The sequence below is a fragment of the Barbatula barbatula genome, assembly GCF_947034865.1.
Source record: "Barbatula barbatula genome assembly, chromosome: 17".
Classification (NCBI taxonomy): domain Eukaryota; kingdom Metazoa; phylum Chordata; class Actinopteri; order Cypriniformes; family Nemacheilidae; genus Barbatula; species Barbatula barbatula.
Genome location: NC_136780.1, coordinates 8060189 through 8077569, shown reverse-complemented (window position 1 = coordinate 8077569; position 17381 = coordinate 8060189). Strand labels below are relative to the sequence as shown.

Sequence of the window (17381 nt, the reverse complement as noted above, 5' to 3'; positions counted from 1 at the left end):
AAATGTATATACATTGAACTTACCGTCGTTCAGAAATGATTTCATAGAAATCTCTTATATCCTGTCCAGATGCCTGCATTGAACGGTAGAAAGCCATCTGGCTCTCCTGGTTGGCAAAATCAACCTACAAACAAGTAATTTTAACGATTTAAAAAAAATAGTCAGCTTGTCCAGTCATTCAAAATTGCAATGATATTATTAAAATTGTTTTACAGACCTTTATTTTATTTCCTCCAATTTTCCAACCTTTTGTTTCCTTGACAGCAGCCTGCGCATACTCTATATTATTGTATAAGATGAGGGCCATCCCCTTCAGCCGGTCAAACACAACCTGATAAATACATTTAAATTTAGAAAATTCAACAATTCAAATTTAAATTTTTATTCTTTTCAAGAAAGTGATTTAAATGAAAGTATAGAACATAAGTAATTTACATTTAGCAGACGCTTTTATCCAAAGCGACTTACAAGAGGCAAAGAAGCATAGAAGCGTTAAGTCGTAGAGGTAGCAATAGAAGAAGTGCTATAACGAGTTACCAAGCTTAACACAAAAACAGAAATTCTAAATTATTGACATGACGAGTACCTTTACAACATGTCCATAACGGCAAAAATGTCTTGTGAGATACTGTTCGGTAATATTTGATGCCAAGCCATCCAACCATACACATGTAGTAGGCATACTCTTACCAAATCCAAGCTGCAGATAAGAACAAAAATCACATTAAGTCATTCAATAGCAATATACAAAGGTTATAATTCTAATTAGCAGAACTTTAAAATTATAAATTTAACAGTGATCATTCAATACACTGTTACAGTAATTATTTTTGATAAGATTCAACTTAATTGTGTTCTTCTATTAGTTTCCGGAAATAATTTTATTAATTTGATCTTATCCTCACCTTAAGTCTGTTGTTGCCAAGGTATTCACCATCCATTTTCTTGATTGCTTTGCAGACACTTGCTATGTCACAATACTGGAGAAAGGCATACTGGGGGGAGCCATTTACCTTTTTTATATCAATATCCTAGAGAAAGACAAAATATCCACAAATAAGCTTTTCCCCAAAATCATCCATGCTTTTTAAACAAAGATATTTTCTAATGTCTACTTACAACAATCTCTCCAAAACGCTGAAATATGTTAAGCAGGTCATGATAGGTTGTCGTTTTCTCCAAATTTCCAATGAATAATGTCCTTGTAGCTTTGGGGTGAAACTCGTCTATACGTTCATCCAAAGGCCGAAACTCATTCTCACTCTCTGTTTCTATTGAACAATAGATTTAAGAACCAAGATTGGTCCACTGTTACCTTTAAACCCAACAACAAAAACAAAGACAAGGGAAACCAACCTGGCCCATTCCAAGCAGTGACCTCAATTTGCATCCCAAAAAACAGCTTCCCTTTAGATGCACTCAGGGCTTTCTCTTGGTCCTCTTTTTGGCGAAAGAACACTAATCCATATCGTTCCTCAGAGGCGCCGTGTATCTGAACTGACGTCACTTTGCCATGCTTTTTAAATTCATGGAAAAGACCATCCTTCAGACTTGTATCTGAAAATAATTTGATTTGTTTAGACCAAATTGATATTTGAATTTATCCTTTAACAAGAGGATGTTCTTACAAGATGAATGAAATCAGGAATACTGTTCTCACCTGTTGAGCGCACAGGAAGATTTTGCACTTTGATTCCGAAGCTTTTGCGAGGTTCGTCTTTGTCCAGTGAAGGTAGGGGTTGAGCAGGAGCAGGAACAGCTGCAGACTGCACAGAACGAGCTGGGGATTGATCACTGGAGCTGCTGCTGGAATCACTGCTGTCAGAGTAAAACAAAACTTGAAATATCTTTAACTACCATATAAATACAAGGGCAATACCTCAGTACTACTGTATTATCATCCTAAATAATAAATGATGGTTAATAATACAATTCAATAGTATATTGGTGCGATATACATCATTTTTTTACAAATTTGAAATAACATTACATTTGAAGTTTTACTACAAACGACATAATACTCCACTGCCAACCAAGCAATTTTTGTTTAGAATCATTAATAAACATCTGCATACAGATAAAATTCAACTGCACTTTATTTTCCCACCCCCAGGAGGCGCAATTGGCAAATAAAACACTGTCTTTCAGCAATCGTGAGAATGAACAATCTTTCAGGACTTTCTAAGAATTTTATAAAACGAATTCATCTCAGTCACAAAAGAGACATGCAAGCTATCCAACACACTCACCGATATCAGGCTAAATACTAATAATTCTATATGGAGGCTATTTCTTTCCAAAAACAAAATAACAGTTCTTTGTAGAAAATCTATGTCAAAACATTTACAACATCTAAATAATGGCTAAAATTGATTCTGGTTCTAATTGTACGTTTATGATGTTTCATTCAATTGTACGTTTATTTGAACAGTTTATAATTTGTTCTAAACCCATTCTATGACATGTAGCTATTTTGTGAATTCCTAGATACATGAATGGTTTGGACATGACCTATTAGTGGAGTGGACACTTCTTTCTCCATTATGATTCAGCCACAAACACTGCTTTCCTTTTGTCTGTTTACATCTTTGCACTGCCCTCTTTTCTCACTCACTCTCAGTGCTGCTGATAGGGGCTGGCCTATGGGAGTGGGCAAGCAGCCAGCAGTGGCTAGAAATTTCCAGTTCCAACCAGATCTCACAGGGGTGGGGGGGAGTTCAAGTGGGCAGTGTGAAAATACACCAGCCGTTGTTTCTTAAAATTCCCCCACAGCATTTCTTCTCAAAGCACACGATACCACCATATAGATGTCCTCAAAATGAACATATATATAAATATATATATATATATATATATATATATATATATATATATATATATATGCAATAACGCAATTACACTAATAAAACAACTTTAACTATTAAAACACCAAAGAAAACGTTAAACAAAATCACTAAATATTTAAGATTGGTAAACATTAGTATGTGAACCATAGTCACCCTTGAGGAACTGTTGCTGTTTTAAGCAGCAAAAAGCCTCTATAATAACAGTACAACCACAAGTGGATCAAGAAATTTACATTTAAATACAGTATTTGACGAAATGTGTAGAACTGCTTAGAAGAAAAATTCAGGCAAGATTAGATTTGTTCATTTGCTCTGTAAACCTGTGTCAGTAAAACAGATGTTTTCTTCATCTCACACACAATACACACAATAACAAAACGGACATTGTTTAATTAAATATCAACTAAAGCCATCATGAGACAAGACCAGTTTTTAAACAATGAGTTGCAATTCTTATCCACCGTTACTATTATTACACTGATGGCATGGTTGTCAAGGAGACTATCAAAGCCCTAGATCAACATCACAACAGGAAAGATAAACTATTGTAACTTCTGTTCCAAGCCGACATTTAAAGTCACATTTTATGCTGAAATAAAATGATTCTAGCTGGGAGCAATTCCTGACCAGAGATGTGAAAGCCCACACAACACATACAATATTCTTGGTTATAAGAATATGACAGCTTTAAATCCAGACACCCTCAAAAACTGGGTGACTGCAAAAAAGAGAATGGTGAGGGGGGCCATCATGAGACCAATGACTGAAGGAGTAGACATTTCCCTGGCAGTGATTGGAGAGATTGTTGTCCATATGACAACAGTTGCCTGGGTACCTCATCAGTCACTTTTATGGAAGAGCATCAAGAGAAATGTCACATGACATCTCAGCTGCAGTTTTGCAGAAGGCAGATGAGAGATCAGCTGAAAAAAGGTTCAAAGGTCTACTGAGCTTTTCAGGCATCCCACTAAACTATAAAGTAGATGCTGGGAAGCTAGTGAGAATAAACCCGTAGAAGAGCAGGTGGTTGTCATGTGGTTGTCCTTCGGACAAGAAAATGTGTCATTCTTTTGCCAGAGTACCAATATTACTATAAAAATGATAAAGATTAAAAAAATTATATTACATTTGAAGTGTCAATATCATTGTTTCGGATCCTGATCGCTCAAGTTTATTTGTAAGCGTTTTATCTATAGTGTCTGCTGCGGCCAACTAAATTTGTTAATTTTCTCCATGATTGCTATAGAACAAAGGCAAGCAGTAATTATTGATAGTGTCGGCCTGTACCTTAAATTTTATTTGCAGATAGCACTGGTGCTAAAGAGGCCAAACCTTTGTAGCGCAAGTATAAAACGTATGTTGTCATCATTAAACAAATATGAAAGTGCAGTTCATAACATGAATAGGCAGGTTGCTGGCATATTACATTAATGTTACATACAGATGGATAAATTAGGGCCATATAATTTTTTGTTTACCTAAATTTGTTTTATTTTTTAAGTTCTGTGTATTTCATCTTTTACTATACAATAGATACATAGTCATTCCTAGATACTATAGTGCTTTTTAACCTTACTATAGTATACTACAGTGTTTACTACAGTTTGTCAATTTACTACAAAGGTACTACAATTTATTTAGCAAACACTACAGTATTTTTTCTGAGGAGTGTTCGGGAAACTGGAAGACGCTTGAGTTTAAGTGTGCTTGATGATAGCTGTACTTAAACAGTAAAATGCTTGCAAAAAAACTCTAGGGGCAGCTGGAGATGAAGTTCATGTGTTTATAACCTCATACAGTGCACACCCAGACAAATCCTTGACCATCACTCGTGTAGTAATAATCTGTGCACCTCATTCACTCAGACACACAGAACAGCCGGTTTAAATAACAGGATTCCGCGTCTGCATCTACTTATATAGACTCAATGCGCTGTGCCATTGATTAATGTCACACAAGCACAAACGCAATTCACACAAACACGCAGCTCTGTCTAATGCACCTATTTGTATTACATTTATGCATTTGCCAAAGCGACGTAGATTGCATTATCCTATATATAGGTATGTGCAATCCCCTGGGATCGAACCCACAACCTTGTGTTGTTAACGCAATGCTCTTACCACTTAGCTACCACTCAGGTCGGGCAAGTAAATTTCTTGCCAATACAAAACAATCACTTGTCCTGGACAATACAGTGAAATTATGGAGGAAAAGAGACTATATAGGAATGGTTTAAAAGCAAGTCAAACTCCAGTTTTCACCGAGACAACAAACGCACAGGTGGACAACAAAAAGGTTGCCACCTCAACATCTCAATGAAACCTCAAGCAGTTATGCAAGGAAGAATTGGGGAAACTGCAGAAGATGCTCAGACTAGAGGTCTTCACAGGTCTAAAAATGTGGACCCGAACTCAAAGAGAATTTATGATTCACGGGGAATGTGCTACACTGGTCCGACCCGAACCCGTCTAATTATTTTAAAGTTTGACCCGGACCTGTGCAGAACTGAGAAAAACCATAAATTGACTACCCGAACACGACAGAGACCGTAATATTATTTGAAAGCTGAACCCGTAACCAATTGGACCTGACTGGACCTGGTCGGCGGATATTGCACAGCAAATTCAGTCCATAAACAAGTTGCGAAAATAAAACCTTTGTCTTACCTACTGTGAGAACCCTTCTGCCTCCCTGACTGTGATGCAATCCTCCTATTTCATTCGTTTTATTCCTTGTAAATTCCATTCATTTTTCCAGCTTCCGACTTTTCACGAAAGAGAAAACCAACGCAAACGTGCAAAGTAAAATAAAACTTTGTCTGTTTGCTTTGTTAAACTACAATAATGATTGCACGTTTAGTGCACTCTATGACTGCGGACATTAGCAGCACTTGTTTGCTATCATCTCTGTGCTCTCTGAGCAGAGTTTGACAATAATTTTTAAATATAACAAGATTAAGTGGAATAATCATTTTTCCCACATCACTCATGAAGGCAACCTAGAGTTATTCTGCGGCGGAGTTCTCATGTTTTTTCCCTTATTTCCAGACTCACACATTTCTCGTCCTAATTTTACGAGATGAACGTTACTAACACGCACAGTGCTGACTGACACTGATCGCGGCTGTGTTCGCCAATCGACTCAGGCATTACACACAATATTAAACAGACCCGGGACCTACATTTGGAACCCGACCCGGCTGACCATATAAAATATAGACCCGAACCCATACGGATCACGGGTCCACCATGAAGACATCTAGCTCAGACAGGCTCAAAGCTGTAATGGCTGACAAAGGTAGATATACTATAGGCATACACTCATCATGTATAACCCATGCAAAACTGGGCACACAGCATTTTTTTGTTTAAAATATAAATCATAAACGCTGTCCAATCACGTTGCGACTTTACAGGTAAGCTGTTAGGTCCGATATCTTTAGGTTCGCTGTTAAAATGTCGTCTGCTGAACAGACCAAAATAACTAAAAGAACTACACATCAACTACACTTTTGTGTAGTTAAACAATGTGCATTTTTCCAACATTTTTTAAACTCTGGTGCTATCAAAGTTGACCTGACCAGGCTGATTGTGGCAACATCAGCCTTACAGGAGTTTGTGGTATGTGTCCATCCAAACTGGTCACGCTGGTTGGACAATTTACACAATTCACCTTTTTAACACTGAAGCATGTTGATGCTGATAATCCCACAAGTTTTGGACTTCCAGATCTTGTTTAACCATTGATAACCCCTGTCATGGCTACATGTAGTTCAATACTTCTCAGTTGTTAGCCCTTGGTCTTTGGACTCACGCCACATGCTTACATAATGACATGTGACAGCCTTGTGTTCAGTGGTTTTGGTGATCACCTAGGTGTCTGAAACATTTCGTAACCATGGTTACTGATTACAGATTAAGTAGTCAGCCGCATTAAACATGCCACTGTTGTTACTCGGTTCCCATCATTACTTGCTCTTTGGACCTTTCCTGAAAATGTGATTTAGTTAGAAGATAGAAGACTTATTATTTATGTTGGTGTATTATATTTAAGTGCCTATAAAAACTAATCACCCTCTTGTAAGTTTGTGGCATTGATCTACATAGCTTTTGTGACACTGTAGTTAAAGGTCTTGTGTGTTATTTTTGGAAGATCTATTGACAGAAATGCAATATAATATACACTACTATGTGTTCAGAGGTGTAAAAGACCTTACATAATGAAGCGTTATGTTTTTGAGGGGACATGGTTGAAGTAAGCAGCAGTAGCTTGCATTTGGCAACCTCACTGGTAGATGCCACTAAAAAACACATAATGGACCTTAAATAACACAAAATAGCTGTAAATAGTTTAAATCAATAGTAGAGCTGCAACTAACGATTATTTTAATAATCGATTAATCTGTCGATTATTTGTTCGATTAATCGATGAATCGGATACAAATTTTTAAAAGCATTCATTTTCAACCCTTTATTGAAAAATAGAACTGACATTGCAAAACATATTTCAAAAGCTTTATTATTACTTATTATATTATTATTACAGCTTGCTGTGGTTTACATGATGCATTTCCCATCAAGAAGCCTCTCATGGTTTGCTGTTTTTTTCGGGTCTCTCTGATGGTCTTTCCTCTACCTCCGCTCTGCTTTTTTAATTTATTTTTTCTCCGCTATGCTGCGCGGCGCGATCAACTTTTTTTAGTCCTGTGACACACTGGATGCGTGGCGTGAGCGTCTCAGAAGCCTGGCGTGACCGTTTTTAAATCGGCTCCCATGTTAACAGGTTAGAGCTTGCACACTGCCTGCGTGAGACGAGCCGCACGGAAAACGCGCGCATGCTAGGAATTGAATCGACGCCTATTTTTCACGAGACACGCAAGCGTGTTGGAAGCGTTTCCAGGCAAAATAGAATAGGAAAAGATGTTTATATGTAATTTTGTACACGAATACATATTAATGAATGCCATTTTGATGTTTGAAAGCTAATCATCATTTATTTGATCGTATTTTCAAATTGAATTTCATTAAACCAACATCTACACGTTACGGGGTTTACATGTCCACTGTAGAAAACATCAGGACTTAAATCATGTTTATAATGCATTTTTGGAGAAACAACAAGTGAATATTGAAATAAATTATACATTAATATTCCTATTAAGTATGAGATATTATTACTAAAATGTTGCAAATGAATACTCCAATTAACTACTTTTTTCCATAAAATCTTCCTCCAAGAAAATGCTTAGGCTATATCCAATGAAAAGATACATTGCATTGAATGGGAATATTAATTTATGTCCATCTTAAACACATATTGCATAAAGTAAACTCGTGCATCAATTGATTACGTTACATCTTTAATAACATATCTGAGAATCATCTTAATACGAATTGTGGTTCGTATTAAACCCCAAAATGTATTGGTGACTGAATTATTTTTGTTTTTTATGCTCTTAACAATGTGATTAAAAATGGAAAAAAAATATGACACACTACAATAACAACGTAGTCTAGTGTGTCATCTGAGTGACGGTCCAACATCAGGTAATAAAGCTACAAAACATTTGGAAATGTTATTTAAATAAACAGACAGCCTACTTACTCATTTTTCGGATTTTGGAAGGTGTAGGTTATGTGAAAAAAGTTTAAACTTGTCGTGAATACAAGACCCTTGTCTGTCGGCGGCCTCCCTCTATGTCACCTTTAGCAGCAGCAGCGCGCCAGCGCCGCGTCAGGCACGGTGCTGCTGTGCAAAGATACAGAAAACACGACGCAGCCGCCACAGAGCTGACACGCAACAGAAACGCCACGCTCACGCCACTCAAACATGCGGCGCGCGTTATAGTCGCGCGATACAACGAATCGATAATGAAATTCGTTGCCAACATTTTTAATAATCGATTTTTATCGATTTTATCGATTCGTTGTTGCAGCCCTACTGCACATATTAGGGTAGAAGAGCGAAGACCTCATGAAGTGTTAAAAGCAGTCAAAACGGCACCAGGTGTTCCTTTGTTACATGGTCAATCACAGATCTAATAAACAATCCTTTTATAATACCAAATAACAAGATTTTCGGGTCATATAATGTTATCACTTCCTGTTTTTGGTTCGGTTCGATGCTCCGTGTTGCATTCATATTTCAATAGAACCGTGCCAGAGTTCGTTTAAAAGTGGAACAAGACCCATCTTTTCAGCAGTTTTGGTCCAAAAATCTTTAAAACGTTAGGTTAAGTATTGCATCACATAAGCTTATGACATGCAAAACTCTTACCTGCCACTTCCGCTACTGCTGGTGCTGCTGACAGAGTCAGAGCTGGAGGAGCGACTGTGGGATCCCGATGCGCTGCGGGAACGTTCCGGCCGCGTGGCCTGACTCGCCATCCTCTGTGGTGACAGATTGTGTGACTGCGAAGAGTGTGGTGATCGACTGCGACTGTGGTGGTATGTCCTTTCTGCCCGTCTGCCTCTTTCCTCCCTGTATAAATCCCGATGGACCACACTGGCCAGAGTGAAAGATTCCCGTGCACGGGGCTCGTACCGAGTCTCTGTAGTCTCAAAACGACTGGGGCTTCGTGAAGAATAATACACAATTGCTCCCGGTAATGATGCTCCACTTGCGACTCCTGTAGCACTGCTGCTGTTTCCAACTGTGCCGCTACTCCCCACGACAGTTCCGCCACCGCCTGTGCTGGCCCCGGAGGAGCTCCCTCCAATGCTGCCACTGGCAGAACTGGCACTCCCACTGGTTCCACTGAGGGCCCGGTCCCTAGAGTCTCTATAATAATCTGTCTCATAGTGGCGTTGCCGATCAAAACTACTACTGTTGCTGCTGCGTTCATGGTGTCCGTAGGCACTGTGATCGTAAGAGCGCTCCCGACCTTCTGCAGCCCTACATGATAAGGAAAGGAATGGAGGATGGCAAAGAAAAAATGGAAGGAATGAAACAAATGTTATTTTCAATAGATGGGTCTCGGATAGATGTGAGCATCAAGTGACATGCGTTGAAGAGGTGATTTAATTAAAACAGACAGCAAGTGCATGATTATAGATTATTCATTTTATTGTACTGCTCAATACAAATATCGAAACCACGTCAAAACAATTTCTGGCGAGTAGTCTTTATTTGTAAATCTGCTTATTTAGCCTTTGATGCAATTTGTTTTAATTTTGAATTTCTAACTAAATCCATATTAAAAACAAACGGGAAGAATAAATATGCATGACAAAAGTCATGCATGCCACGGTCAGTCACACTCCAAGTTACACAGGGTAGAGAAAATTTATGAAGATTAACGACAAACATTTCCTAGTCAGCTAAAATTAGTTTTTATTTATTTTTCTTAACACATATAGCTATTGTTTTTGTTAAGGGAAATTGCAACTACAAACCCATTGCCCAAAATGTTGAGATTTAGGTCTAAACAACCCACTTTTATTATAGTTTACGATTAACGTTTATTCATTTTGTGATTTGATTCCAAATCAATTTAAATTAAATTAAAACAACAAAACCACCGTGTGTTAAAAGAGTCGAATCAAAACCACAAATTTCAAGAACCTCATTATTCAGTATATATACTCAGTATAACTCAACCTGGTTGAATAATTATTAGTGAGGCAAATTATAGCTATGCCAAGGCTAAGGGAACGCCATCCTATGTTCTATGTTAGCATCGGTTAAGTTTGAAAAGTCTTATTTTCACTATTACAATGCAACTGCCTTAATTCGGATTCATTTTGAGTCAGGTAACTACTCCTACTTGAAAAACTGAAGAGATAATTGTGCATTAGAAATGTAGTTCTTAAAATAAATAAATTACTCTTATCAGTTTGCAACATACTACATTCAAACATCCTTGCGTTTTTAAACATGAAGTCATTTGACTGTAAATAGAAATACATTTGAAAAAGAAGTGATCTTTTATTTTTCAAACTTCAATAGTCCTCAGATTTCAGCAAATATTCTCTCGTTAAGTCTGACGTCACATGCTTCCGGTTCCAGACGCGATCACATGCCAAAGGCAAACAATGCTAATATACACTGTGCTGTGAACTACAAAAAAAGGATGCTAACATTTATCTCCATACCAAAATACAGATGAGCATTTTTACAAATCATTAAAATATTGTTGTTGAGGATGCTGTGAGGCTAAAGACTACTATTAGCCTGTAAATAATCTTTATTAAAATAATAATAATCATAAATTTGAATAACATTTAGTCAGGTTATAAAAGAAAAGTTAGAAAATGCATCACTGTTTGCTAGCCTTACTGTACAGTTGCCTAGCAACACAACAACTTTCCATTAAAGCTAAAGTTTGTAAAAAACGCAGCTAGAGACGAAAACAAAGGTGTAGCTTGATGACGCTGTGAATGAGTGTGGAATAATGGAATCGGTTGTCTTCAACTCCACCGCTGATGGCCATCAATCAGACAGGAACAAGAAATCGTGTTGGCGGATGAGGTAAAGTAATAAAGTTTTATAAGTGTTGCGTATAATTGTGGTCCATAAATAAGTGACTGTTTGAAACAAGTTAGTGGCTTGTTAGACGCCAGACACTACTTCTAAATTTGTCCACGACACTGTTGTCATGCAGTTTCTACGTCAGTGAAGGCGGTAACAAAGGGTAATGCGGATATGACGCCATTGACAGGCGCCCTGTCTCACTGTTTAGAATGGCGATTTTCTCCCGATTTCCAAGTAGTTGGAAACATTTGAGATATTGTACGTACTCAGCTGAACAAAATATATAACACTGGCCAAGTGGTTTTGGGATAATTTACTGCAAACTGTACCTTTAATGTATTAGCTATTTAAGCACACAGGTTATATTACAATAGCTTTCAACATAGCTTGTTCAACATAAATTTTAAAACCTATTCTAACCAATTAAAAAGATTTAAACCTAAAGTTGCTTATATGTTCCTGATGTATATAGTTGCAATCATTAACTTTATTTGGTTAAAAATAAGCCATAATCAGTTGAGCAAGTACATTGAAAATCAGTGTTGAAAACTGTTCATAACGGTAACCTTATAATGATTTTTGAGCAGTGGGGTACAATTTTGTGGTAATGTCAATTTGACTTCAACCCATGTGAAGATAAGTGCCTACGTACAGCAACCTGCAATTTTATTTTATAACACAGATGGCAAAAGAGATGCAAAAGTTTTACAGTTTACACCTTTAATAAAACCTCATTGTCTTAAACAAATTGACATTACTGCCATTTCAGATAATCGAAGACAAAAAGTAAAGTTTAAGACGTCTTTGATCTTCATTAATAATGAGTAACAGTAAGCGTATCTCAACAAATCTGACCTTGGTATTCCTATTGGTTTTAATTAGAAAAAAGCTTTGGTTTAGTGAAATCCAGCTGTGTAACTTGACTGTGAAGAACCTTTAAAATGCACATATTTCACTCCTGTAATTTTCACAAGAACTGACAAACAGTGGTGACACATTGCATCACAACACTCCAAGCTCATTTGCCATCTCTCAAATCCATAGAGCTGTTATGTGATTGGTCAGCTTTTCTGTATTCTTTAATCGTCCTTTTAACCTTTTTCTTGAAGACTCAAACACTATTCAAATTAATCACCTAGGTAAAGCAGAGAGGCAAAAAGCCAGGGAGTGTGAAAGAAAGTGAGTATCAGGAAAAGGACAGCAAAGTGAGGTAAATTTATTTCAAAGGCCAACAAGGTACTAAAAACAGCCTGTTTTTAAAGCTACATCTGTTAGTGGGAGATGGAAAAGACAGGGGATCATACTAGGGGTTAGAGAACAGCTAATATACACAGGGCAGAACATACCAACCTTTTCAGACAGCGGTAACCCGACCTACAATTCCAAATACAATTTAGGGAGACAGAACTTTGTGAGCAAAAAAGGGGGTTAAAAATGTAGAATGTAAAAATGGTAAGAAAAAAAATCAACGGAAGTAATCCTTGTATTTCAGGATCCAACATTATAGTTCAGCCAAAATTATCCAGGCATTCAAAAAAAAGTGATGTTTGGATCTAGGAAATGTGTATGGAGGTAGTTAGGAGGTAAAATGTTCAATTCAAGTCCAATCCAAGAATCATTTTATAGAACAGAAATCAGCATGGAATTGAAGATTGAGTTCCAAAAATCAATAAATCCATAACGTAGGTCTTCATACAGTTTAACTTTAATAGTCCTCTGACACAAATTGTCTTTGTAGATCAATTAAAAATTGCTAAATCACTCTTCGTTGTGCCACAGAGTTATTTAATCCCTCTTCTCTGCGAGAAAAAATGCTTTTATTTAAATCCCAAAAGTACGACCACATTCTCAAGGATGTCAAAAAGGCGTTATAATAGTTCCAGACATCCCAAAACAAGGTACCAATGTTCTAACCGATGTGAATGGCTATAATCCGAGTCTTCTCTGACAATATAGCAATTGACTTGTTGTTTTACGAATCCCATTGGAATCTTGATTGATGTTTGAAAAAAGATCAATAATCCATTGCCGTAGTAATGGTCCATAAGGGGAAAGAGAAATGTCTTTCTTCTTGTCTGTACTGTATCCACGGTCAGTCCTAGATCCATTATGGGGCTTTGTAATCCAAAGGGATATTTCACATCCAAGCTGAGAAATGTTCAGCCCCACAGCAACACCTCCATGCTTTAATTTGTCGATCCAAAAATCAGTCCACTTTTCCGATTTAGATGATATACTTCTTAAATCCATTTTTTATCATTTCGTGTTTAGAAAAAATGCAAAAATGAATTTAAATGGTTTAGAAACAAGTAATGAATAAATAAAGAGATTTGCTCACTGCGTTTCTGTCACATTCTACCACGTTGATCAATGGCAAAATCCCCCATGTATTTACCAGCAAAACCCTAAAACCATGCATAATCCCAAACTGCAATGTAGTTATAGATTATCCTTGTATGGGTAGTATTAATCCAGGGTGATTAAGATTCCAGAGAATATCATCCAGAGGTTTCCAGATCATGTAGGGAAAGAACTGCTCCTAAACCACCAATTTCAATAATCCAATTACCAATAAATGCGTTTTAATTGATCAACACTGCAATGTTGTTACAATAACAACAGCACAAAACCACATGTAGTAAGGCATTAATCCAATTTGTATGGTACTCCAGAATAAGGCAATTCCAGGTAGGGTCACGGCCACCGATTCTCTCTCTCCTCCAGAAATCCCGGTATATTTTGATATCCAAAACATGCCCTGGATACTCTTCGCAGTAATATCCAATTCACGCAGAGGAGCGCTAAGGTCTACGTAATTATTATGAATTTCTGCGCACCATGGTTTTGCAAACTTCGATTGGCTTGCTTTACATGGCAAGTGATGACAGACCTCAACCATCAAAACGTGATGCTTAAATTACTACCCTCCCGTGTGTTAACTTAATTTCCCTAATGTCCCCGACCCCAAAACAATAAATTAGCCCAATTAATGACGGAAATAATTGGGAGGGAGAGATGAGTTACAAGAAACGAATGGTCCCCCTGCCTTCAGAAAAACTATGTCCACTTACCCGTCTAGTCTGCGTTCAAAGCGTCCCTCTCTGCTGTGAAGTGACACAGGGGGCCCATACACCGGGCCCCCCGCCCCCCTTGTGAACCCTGAAACATCCCGCCCACGAGTGGCTATGGACAGGCTATCATCCAGGCCTCGAGCTGCACTGGGGATAGTTCCTGGCTCATTGTAATCGGTGCGCAGGTCCCTGTCTCCCATCTTGTTGATGGAATTATGTGCTTTCTGAGCACTCTTAATATCCACAAAATCCACAAAGGCAGCCACTCCACCCTCCGATCCACGTTTCGGCAGGACTTTGACACTCTCCACACGTCCATATCTATCAAGAAAAAGGCAAAACAAACATTTAAGTCAGTTATTGGGTTTCAACACATGCATTACATGATGCCTACATTTATTTTGAATTTAGCCAGAAATTATGACAAGGAAACAAATATCAGACCTCCATGTTATGGTTTTGATGTACCACAGAATTGCAAATAACATGATTTATTACACGGCTCGTTGAAATGCTTGATTCTGATTGGCCAGACTCGCAAAATTTGCAGGTTTGTTATTCCCAGATAACAACCGCCCAAGACAAATAACACAAGGTAACCCGGATGAAGCAAATCTTTTTGACAGGATTTTTTGACAAATTAAATATAAATAAGTCTTTTAATAACATATGTAACATATTTAAAAAGAATTAAGACATTTTTACATCATTTCTTACCTTAAAAACGAGAGTAAAAGGCTTTTCATCGCAGAAGGTCTGCTTTCGGTAAAAATATTACTGATAAATAGCTATTTCAATTTCACGTCTAGTTTTTTTCTCATGTGGCAAATAGCCGTATAATAAGTGGGATAATGTACAAGCACCAGGCTGTTATCGCCAAATAACTGCCTTCAGTGTTATTCAAGACCCTTTGCCTCACGTCGGATCACACTGTCTGCGATAAAAACCGACTGCATGTACATTATCCCTTACATAACACAACTAACATGGCGCTTATATCTTTGTCCGATAATAGGGGTGGGCAGATCGCTCCTGAAGTATCGATACTTCCGACACTGATGTTGTATAGAAAAGGATCGATCCTAACATAAAAAATATCGATACTAATGTGTTTTTAATACTGATTTCATTTATTTACAAATGTAGCTAATAATTGTATAATGAAGAAAAATAATTTCCCATACAAATTGTTTTGCACACCTTGCTCGAGTCACGTGACAGTGAGTCACGTGATAGTGGACTACAAAACACATCCTGATGTGTTTTGTAGTCCACTATCACGTGACTCGGCAGCGCCAAGCGCAAGCACGCCGGCACTGCTGTAGCCAATGAAAAGAAGAGGAGCATCGTGTGGAGTTTTTTCACCTCTGTGAATAAAAACACTGCAAACTGCGACATATGGTAGTGGGCCTTTGGGGGTAAAAAGTCAAAGATTGAGAATTAAGGTACTTTATTATTTAAGCACTTTATTTACTTTGTTTCTCAAACAATATTGTGCACTTTGTTTATAAATTCACTTAAAAGAAGGGTAATGGAAAAATGTTAAACATATGTTCTAAACATAACACTGAACAAAAGCGGAAAAGACGTTTTAAAATCTTTCAGTAATAATTTTGTGCACCTTGACTGACAGGTAGTACTGGGATAGGGAGAAATTGTTTTGTTATATGTCGCTTTTCTGTTCTGTTTATCTGTTAATGTTACAATTTTCCAGTAATAATTTGGTGCAAAGTTCATGTTTACATATTCTATTACAGTAATAAATAAATAACTAGATATATTTATTTGGTTTAAAGTATGTCCGTGTTTTTACATCTACTTGATTAATTAGCCTACAGGCACATTATTAAAATATCACAAAATATTTTAGTGGTCATGAAATAGTATTCAGATTTAGTATATAAATGATGCATTAATCTGATAAATCATGACATTTCATGTATAGGTAAGTAAATGTAACTTCAAGTGAATGCTTCTAAAAGTAAAAAGTATCGGTATCGATATCGGCAATACTGGCCCTACATGTACTTGGTATCGGATCGATACCAAATTTTACAGTATCGCCCACCACTGTGCGATTATACAATTAAACTGAAGAATATATCCGTGTGTGAATGCCATGAGGCAGCCAAAGAGTAACAAAACCATTTAAGTTAACTACTGTCATTTAAGGATAACAGATGTGAAACATCACAATAAATCTTAAATATTTCCTCCATACCTCATCAGGGCATGTTGTGTGACCGTAATGCGCTTTTGGGCTCTTTTTCTATAGAGCTCATGAGTCATCCCTTAGGGCTTATATAATCATGTGAATATACCGATGCATTAATTTACTGTCAATGTTCAAACTGTCGACATACAAAATATATGCAATAAGACAGGCTTACTCGACAACACCCGGTAAGCATCAGTGAAAATATGAAAATTAGTAATAAACAATAGGGCATTGAATGGGTGCAGCTCACCCCGCCGCTGTCTGCAAATAGGTGAGAAGCTGCCTGCCACACCAGTTCTCACACTCACCACAATCACAGTCGCCATTTTACAAACCTATTCACACTGCTTATTCATTCTCCCGTTCCCCATCTTCAGTAAGCACCTCTGCTGCACTGACCTGAGCTTTGTCACTCACCGTGCGTTACCCACATCACTCTCGCGCGCATTTCTAACGACGAATTCGGGAACCTGTATCTTTTAACGAAAATTAATTGAATAAACAATAGGGCTATATATATATATATATATATATATATATATATAGAGCCTACGTGCAGCAGACGATTTGCAAATATTTCTTAACGAATAAGCTTCAAAGCGTTTGCCCCAAGGGCGACCGATAATGCAAATCTAAAGCTAAATAAACATGCATTTGAACAAAAGGCTGCCTTTGAAACAACAGCGGTCAAAACGAAATGAATAAATGACTCATATTATATAAACAGATGTTTATAATTAAAATTGTGCACAATTGTTGCAAAGCTATGCT

General features: G+C 37.4%; 1 protein-coding gene across 2 annotated transcripts in view; it reads right to left on the bottom strand.

Annotated features, from left to right (window-relative positions):
• spen (spen family transcriptional repressor) overlaps positions 1–17381 on the bottom strand; it is a 29544-nt gene that overhangs the window by 10681 nt on the left and 1482 nt on the right. The window contains exons 2-10 of one of the 2 annotated variants that reach the window (XM_079478407.1): positions 14393–14713; positions 9126–9743; positions 1661–1818; positions 1357–1557; positions 1120–1271; positions 906–1031; positions 587–700; positions 218–331; positions 24–124 (exon numbers count right to left, since the gene is read on the bottom strand). In XM_079478407.1, coding sequence (XP_079334533.1) covers positions 24–124; positions 218–331; positions 587–700; positions 906–1031; positions 1120–1271; positions 1357–1557; positions 1661–1818; positions 9126–9743; positions 14393–14713 — 1905 coding nt within the window. The remainder of the gene's footprint in view (positions 1–23; positions 125–217; positions 332–586; positions 701–905; positions 1032–1119; positions 1272–1356; positions 1558–1660; positions 1819–9125; positions 9744–14392; positions 14714–17381) is intronic. The other variant, XM_079478408.1, reaches the window with a different exon arrangement.